Source organism: Pistacia vera, unplaced genomic scaffold (genome assembly GCF_008641045.1).
Source record: "Pistacia vera cultivar Batoury unplaced genomic scaffold, PisVer_v2 Contig686, whole genome shotgun sequence".
NCBI lineage: Eukaryota > Viridiplantae > Streptophyta > Magnoliopsida > Sapindales > Anacardiaceae > Pistacia > Pistacia vera.
Genome location: NW_022196541.1, coordinates 1048800 through 1057002, shown reverse-complemented (window position 1 = coordinate 1057002; position 8203 = coordinate 1048800). Strand labels below are relative to the sequence as shown.

Sequence of the window (8203 nt, the reverse complement as noted above, 5' to 3'; positions counted from 1 at the left end):
TTTCAATTGTTGGGAGTTGACATACGGTTTTCTATATGACTAACAAAAAAATGAAATTAACAGATTAACAAAACATGATGATATTAGTAAAACTTATGTTAATCGTATTGCTTGAAGAGTGGTGTTGTTATTCTGAATTGCTTTTGCAATGATTCATTGCAATATTTGTGATGGTAATTGTAACAGGTTTGTGAGTTGTGTTTTTGTTCTTTTGTAAGGAATCATGCTGTTCTGGTGGTGTTTTTTTCGGTGTAAGTATATTGAAATTATAAAGTTGTTATGGTGTTAGTGGTTTATATAATTTTTGTGTAGATATTGGATAGCAAACAATTTTCTGTGTGTTTGGATTTGGTAGATATTATTGTGTTAATTATTAATGAGAATAAGTGTTGTTATTTTTTAAACTCGTTTTTAGTATTTTTCTAAAATAATGATGATATTTTTATTTTGTTGAACATTAATTACTCGATTTTGTTATATATATCAAATATCGTTCCTTCATTGTTTATTCTACCAAGCAAAATTGATTATTCTATTCAACGAATATAAACTTTTTTGTTCATAATCATTTAATGTTAAGTATCAATTTATCTTAAGTGTAAACAGTTTGCATTCATCTATATCTGTACAAAGGTATATTAAGTATTTGATACATTCGATTAATACGAATCTTTTTAAATTCATATAACTTAATGTATTGGATGATATTTTTTGCATCGTACATGAAATATGTGCATATCTTATGCAGGTGTCTGATGCTCTGAAAGTTCTATGAGATAATTGGGCAACTATTCAAATGAAAGAGGTTGCCTCTGCTATAAGAAGATGGGAGGATCTGAACACTGACTTATTGGTAAAAATCTTCTTGTGTTTTGATGTTTTGCAGTTGACTTTAGGCATTGCTCAAGTTTGTAATTCATGGCATTCAGCTTGCCGTGATCCTCTGCTTTGGAAAACTCTTGATTTGTCAATGTTGAGATCAAATTTGATCAAAATCCCATCAGAGCCATATGTTTACGTGGATGAGTGTTCTGATAAGGCATTGACTCGTTTGTTGAAAATTTCATTGAGTCTTAGTCAGGGATAGATAAGAACCTTGATTTTTCACTTCAATGTGTATGCAGGGGATGGACAATTTACTTATATTGCTGAAAGGTAATTTTTTTATGTTTCTGTTTAAAACCTTGTTGAAAGGTAATTTTGTTTTTTTATTCTCGCTGTTTATTGACTGACTCTTTGGCATTGCCTTTGGTACCAGTGATCATCACCTTTAATTTTCTTTTTGGTACAGGGAATTGGGAAGTAACGCACCATATATTGTTGTCTGCAGGTGCCCCCATCTGAGGCGTCTCGTTATGCCAGCTTGGAATAGAATAAAGAAGGATGTAATTTGCAAGGCCATTAGTACATGGAGATCTCTCGAATCCCTGACAATGCCTAGTATAGTAAATCCACCTTATCTTATAGAGGAAATAGCCGTAAACTGCAAGAACTTCAATGAACTCAAGATCATGGGTCCTTTTGATATTCTCTTTGATTCTATGATAGTCAAATTTCTTCCAAGGTTGAAGGTTTTGAGCTTGAGATGCTCAGCGATAGTTAAGGATGCCCTATTGCTTATATTGGATGACCTACCAAATCTGGAAGTCCTCAACATATCACATAGTCTTCTTATAGAAGGTCCACTTCTTTCTCCAGTGATGCCCAAAAAAATTATTAAGAAGCCAGATAAAATTATCTTGGAAAAGGCTGCTCGATTACGTGAGTTCTTAACATGTATTGAGCACTCGTGCATCATGTGTTAGCGTACTTGAAGTGATGAAGGCTTTATGAGGTGGTACAAGATGAGGAAGGTCTATGAAAAATGGATGAGGTGAGGTCTCTTGCTCTTTGATTAGGACGCTATAGAGACTGTAGTTTTAATATTTTGTTTTGCTTGTATGTAATATATAGATAATATGTTGAGTAAGCATATATAGAATTGGTCTGTTGTGTTTTAGGTTGTCATACTCTTAAGGCTTTCTTTTAGGTCGTCAACATTGTAATACTTGCATGATGATCTTCTCCCATGAGAAAAGTATTATCTGTCTGCATAATTATGTACACATGTTAAAATTTTACTTTCTGTTGTTTCAAATTTATCTTTCGTTATTCATTAATGTTATTTCAAAATGAAGTGGTTTCAAAATAATACCCAATTGAGTATTTTATATATTTCAATTCATGTCATTTATTTTGTAATTGTTATTGTGAAATTCATTTCTATTGTCAGGTTTAGTATTTGATAGTGAGATTTCGAAGGAATCTTTGAGTTTCACTTTTTTTATACTTTGATGATAAGTTATAGTGATATTGTTTGGTTGAAGTGGTAATATTAAAGTTTTACTGTGTGCTGTCGTTTTGGCTTTGTAAAATTCGTAAATGATGAAAAACGTTGTCGTTTAAAATGTTGTTGATACTTAAAGAAAACATGTGGAATTNACGTACCTCAAGTGGGGCGTTACACAATCCCACTATGGCCACAGATTTAATGTCATTGCCATTTACTGAATTACCCAGTGAGATAAATTTTCCCATACCTAAGAGTGATGAATCTTTTGTCGATCCACCGTAGTCTCGATACACTTCTCAATATAGCCAATCACTACCGTATTGATAGCTATGAATAGAACTACATTGGGCTAGTGTCAAACTAAACCAATTGGTGCACAAGGCGCTCCAGTGATCTCAAGTCTAACAATCACATGAACCACCATCCGTTAGAGGATTTATTCCATAGACACTGGGGTTACCATCCATATAGAATCCTCTGGTGGGTTTATCCAGTGAACTTGCCTCTAGCACGCACCCATGCATTGAACCAGGTTGTCGGCAAACAACCTTGACAAGTGAGATCAGTCACTACCTTTCGACAAGGTCGTTCAACACTATGATAGCCTTACTGTATTATCTGTGTCCTTGGTCAGAATAATACTCGGGCTACAGACATTTCTGGAATGGCCACCATATGTGATCATAGAGTTCTAACTATCAAGATTTGAAACACTTGATACCCTCATCACGATTCTACCATCCTAAGGACATATATCATTACATAGACGATGTAGAAGAATATGCCTTTTATTGATAAATAAACATTTACTGCAGAGTCAATTTTACAATAATTGATTGGCTCTAGGGCACCTACTCTAACAGTCTCATTATGCCAGCTTGGAATAGAATAAAGAAGGATGTAATTTGCAAGGCCATTCCTACATGGAGATCTCTTGAATCCCTGACAATGCCTAGTATAGTAAATCCGCCTATCTTATAAAGGAAATAGCCGTAAATTGCAAGAACTTCAATAAACTCAAGATCATGGGTCCTTTTGATGTTCTATTTACTTCTACGATAGTCAAATTTCTTCCAAATTTGAAGGTTTTGAGCTTGAGATGCTCAGCGATAGTTGAGGATGCCCTATTGCTTATATTGGATGACCTACCAAATCTGGAAGTCCTCAACATTTCGCATAGTCTTCTTATAGAAGGTCCACTTCTTTCTCCAATGATGCTCGAAAAAATTATTAAGAGGCCAAAGAAAATTATCTTGGAAAAGGCTGCTCGATTACGTGAGTTCTTAACATGTATTGAGCACTCATGCATTATGTGCCAGCGTACTCGAAGTTATGAAGGCTTTATGAGGTGGTACAAATATGAGGAAGGTCTATGGAAAATGGATGAGGCGAGGTCTTTTGCTCTTTGATTAGGAAGTTGTAGAGACTGTAATTTTAATATTTTATTTTGCTTGTATGTAATATATATATATAATATGTTGTTGAATAAGCATATATAGAATTGGTATGTTGTGGTTTAGGTTGTCATACTCTTAAGGCTTTCATTTTAGGTGGTCAACATTGTAATACTTGCATGATGATCTTTTCTCATGGGAAAAGTATTATCTGTCTACATAATTATGTGCACATGTTAAAATTTTACTTTCTGTTGTTTCAAATTTATCTTTCGTTATTCATTAATGTTATTTCAAAATGAAGTGGTTTCAAACTAATATGCAATTGAGTATTTTATATATTTCAATTTATGCTATTTATTTTGTAATTGTTATTGTGAAATTCATTTCTATTGTCAGGTTTAGTATTTGATAGTGAGATTTTGAAGGAATCTTTGAGTCTCGCTTCTTTTATACTTTGATGATAAGTTATAGTGACATTGTTAAGCTGAAGTGGTAATATTAAAGTTTTACTGTGCGCTGTCGTTTTGGCTTTGTAAAATTCGTAAATGATGAAAAACTTTGTCGTTTAAAATGTTGTTGATGCTTAAAGAAAACATGTGGAATTAATAGGTCATATAATTTTTAAACTTCTATTGTCATGCATAGTGATTAGAGCAATGGCGATTTGATACATTGCTTGCTGGTCATCTTATTTGCAAGCTGCAATGAGTAGTTGTAATACTCTATTTCTATCATGTTCCACAAAGAACAAATGTGTTCCAAATAGTAGCGAAGCATGCTTATTATCTGCTTCTGCAAGGATCTTCAAAATGGAAAGACCTGCTATTGTTATTGCTGATAGTTTGTATCGTTGTTTGAAGATGTTTCTTCTCTGTAAGACTTCCTTTACGTTTGTTTGTTCATTTAGAGATTTGTATCTGTGATTTGTAAGGTAAATAATGGTTTTCAAACAAAAGATCCACAATAATAATAATAATAATAATAAAAGGTGTTTTCCAAACAAAAGATCCACAACAACAACAAAAAAAAGTGTTAATAATTGTTTCGAGAGCTGGTAATCATAATATCATTACCTGTAGGATCAAGAAATTAACAATTACAAATTTTAAGAAAACTGTAATAAAGAACTGTTAAGAACTAAAGACACAAGTGATTCGGCATAATCGGCTTCAATTATTGGAAGTTGAAATACGATTTTCTGTATGACTAAGGAAATAATGAAATGAACAAATTAACGAAATGCGATGATATTAGTAAAACTTATGTCAACCGTATTGCTTGAAGAGTGGTGTTGTTATTCTGAGTTGCTTTTGCAATGATTCATTGCATAATTTGAGATGGTTATTGTAATAGATTTGTGAGTTGTATTTTCATTTTTTTTAAAGGAATAATGATGTTTTGGCAGTGTTTTTTTTTTCAGTGTAAGTATATGGAATTTATGATGTTATTATTGTCTTAGTGGTTTATATAATTTTTGTGTGGGTACTGGATAGCGAACCGTTTTCTGCGTGTTTGGATTTGGTAGATAATATCATGTTAATTATTAATTTTGAATATGTTTTATTTTTTAACATTTTTATAAACAGTTTTGCCTAATATTGTTATTAAATGTCTATTAAAATATTAAATATTGTTCATGTTTTTTCCAGTATTTTAGTCTTCTAATTAAAATTTCGTTACTTCACATTAGAATATATATTGACTTGTTTTATCTAAATAGAAATAGAAAATAAACGGAGGGAATAAATTTGAACTCATTTTTATGCGAGAATTTTTGTTACAATATAATAGTTGCTCCGGGAAAATTAACGGACATTTAATAAGAGAAAGACATGTTAATTGAAAAAGTGTTGACAACTTATTGGGTGATGAGACACGAAACGGTAGCAAATCGTTTGTAACGCATAGAAGGAAAGTGTAATCAGTAGTATTTTTGTAAATTAATGATGGTATTTCTATTTTGTTGAACATTAATTATTTGGTTTTGTTATGTATATCAGAGTTGTTTCATTGTTGTTTCTATCGAGAAAAATTGATTATTGTAGTCAAGGATTATAGACTTTTTTGGCCATAATCATTTAAACGGTTTGCATTCATCTATATCTCTACGCAAGTATATTAAGTATTTGATACATTCGATTAGTATGAATCTTTTTAAATTTATATAAATTAATTATTAATTGATATTTTATGCACTGCACATGCATTATGTGGATATCTTATGTAGGTGTGCTGATGCTCTGAAATTTTTATGAGATAATTGGACAACTGGTCAAATGAAAGAGGGTGCCTCTACTGTAAGAAGATGGGTGGAGTTGGACACTAACATATTGGTGAAAATCTTCCTGTCTTTTGATATCTTCTAGTTGACTTCAGGGATTGCTCACGTTTGTAATTCATGGCGTTCAGCTTGTTATGATCCTCTGCTTTGGAAAACTCTTGATTTATCAATGTTGAGATCAAATTTCATCAAAATCCCATTAGAACCATATGTTTACGTGGATGAGTGTTCTGATAAGACATTGACTCGTTTGTTGAAGATTTAGAAAAAAATGTATAAAGATGGAAATTACTCTGTTTTCAAACCTTAGCTTGGAAAGAATCCTATACTATGAGAAAAACAATAAATATCAAACCTGAAAATGAATTCACTATAAATTTTAAGTTCAAATAATTGATCTCCATAACATAAATTGATATTAATAATTATAAAGGTGCAATTATTAATTTCTGTACATATATAAAAGTTATATGTACTCTAAAACTTGTACATATATAGAAGTTATTTTTACAACCTATTCCAAAAATATTAAATAAACATACCCGTGCAACGCACGCGCCCATCGAATCAACGTCTCATGCCGGTCGATTGGCATAATGGACGCAATGGAAAAATGACTCTACAAATAAAATAACAAACACATATCCTCATCCCCTTGAAAACAAACACAAGAAAATGTAATCGATCTTACACAAGAAAATGTAATTGATCTTCATGTCAACATCGTTAACAAACAATTATCCATTCGTATAAAAACTAGTACCTAGAAAAGGAAACAACAAAAGTTAATTAATCTTCATATTAAAATTATCAAGGAACAGACTGACCTTTCGAAGGATATACAATTAATCATTCAAATAAAATGACCGAACAAAAACAATCATTCAATCTAACAATTAACAAAAGACCAAACATATTGTTGATACCAATCAACAAATTGCGATGATCCACAACTAAACATGTGCCCCTTTTATAACCCCTCATTTAGACCTTCAGAATACCAACGCAATTAAATACGAATTCAATACAAAAAGAGTTTTCCAATGTCAATACAATGCAATAAGTAATAGCAATCTAATACACCTGTATACTTGTTATTAATTCACATCTTTGGAATGCCAATGTAATGCACCTGTATTATTATTAATTATTAAATATAGATGACGCAATAAATACCAACCCAGCGTGTCAAGATAGAGCAATTTGACTGTCCAATGTGTCAAAATTGAGCAATTCTAGATCTTCCAAAATGTACCACATGGCGAACAATCCGCATGGGTATTTATGGCGAACAACCGGCATGGGTATTCATGAATCTTGATTTTTCACTTCAATTTGCATGTAGGGGATGAGAAATTTATTTTTTATTGCTGAAAGGTAATGTTTTTTTATGTTTCTGTTTAAAACCTAGGTAATTTTTTTTTATTCTTGTTGTTTATTGACCGAGTCTTTTCAATTGTCTTTGGTACCAGTGATCATCATCTTTAATTTTCTTTTTTCTTTTTTTTTTTTTTTTTTTTGCACAGTGAACTAGGAAGTAATCTACCAGATATTGTTGTCTGCAAATGCCTGCAGTTGAGGCGCCTTGTTATGCCAGCTTGGAACAGAATAAAAAAAGACGTAATCTGCAAGGTCATTCATACATGGAGATGTCTTGAATCTCTGACAATGCCTACTATAGCAAATCCCCCTTATCTTATAGAGGAAATAGCCCTAAATTGCAAGAACTTCAATGAACTAAAGGTCACATGTCCTTTTGACGTTCTCTTTGCTTTTACGATAGCCAGATTTCTTCCGAATTTGAAGGTTTTGAGCTTGAGATGTTCAATGATAGTTAAGGATGCCCTATTGCTCATACTGGATGACGTACCAAACCTGGAAATCCTCAACATATCACATTGTCTTCTTATAGAAGGTCCACTGTTTCCTCCACAGTTGCCCGAAAAAATTATTAAGAAGTTAGATAAAATTATCTTATAGAAGGCTACTCGATTATGTGAGTTCTTAACATGTACTAAGCCCTCATGCATCATGTGCCAGTGTACTCAAAGTGATGAAGGCTTTCTGAGGTGGTACAAGTATGAGGAAGGCCTATGGAAAATGGATGAGACGAAGTCTCTTGCTCTTTGACTAGAACATTGTAGAGACTGTAATTTATTGGTCAGAAACTACAGCATATGTACTTCTTCTTTA

General features: G+C 32.3%; 2 protein-coding genes across 2 annotated transcripts; both read left to right on the top strand.

Annotated features, from left to right (window-relative positions):
- Positions 1-796: 796 nt before the first annotated feature.
- On the top strand, positions 797-1805 carry LOC116113634 (F-box/LRR-repeat protein At3g48880-like). Its single transcript, XM_031399785.1, has 3 exons — positions 797-1049; positions 1125-1155; positions 1292-1805. The coding sequence occupies exons 1-3, from the start codon at positions 797-799 to the stop codon at positions 1803-1805; spliced, it is 798 nt and encodes a 265-aa protein (XP_031255645.1).
- Positions 1806-3357: 1552 nt separating this feature from the next.
- Positions 3358-3741, top strand: LOC116113633 (F-box/LRR-repeat protein At3g48880-like). The gene has a single exon (XM_031399783.1). The coding sequence runs from the start codon at positions 3358-3360 to the stop codon at positions 3739-3741; it is 384 nt and encodes a 127-aa protein (XP_031255643.1).
- The last annotated feature ends 4462 nt before the right edge of the window (positions 3742-8203 follow it).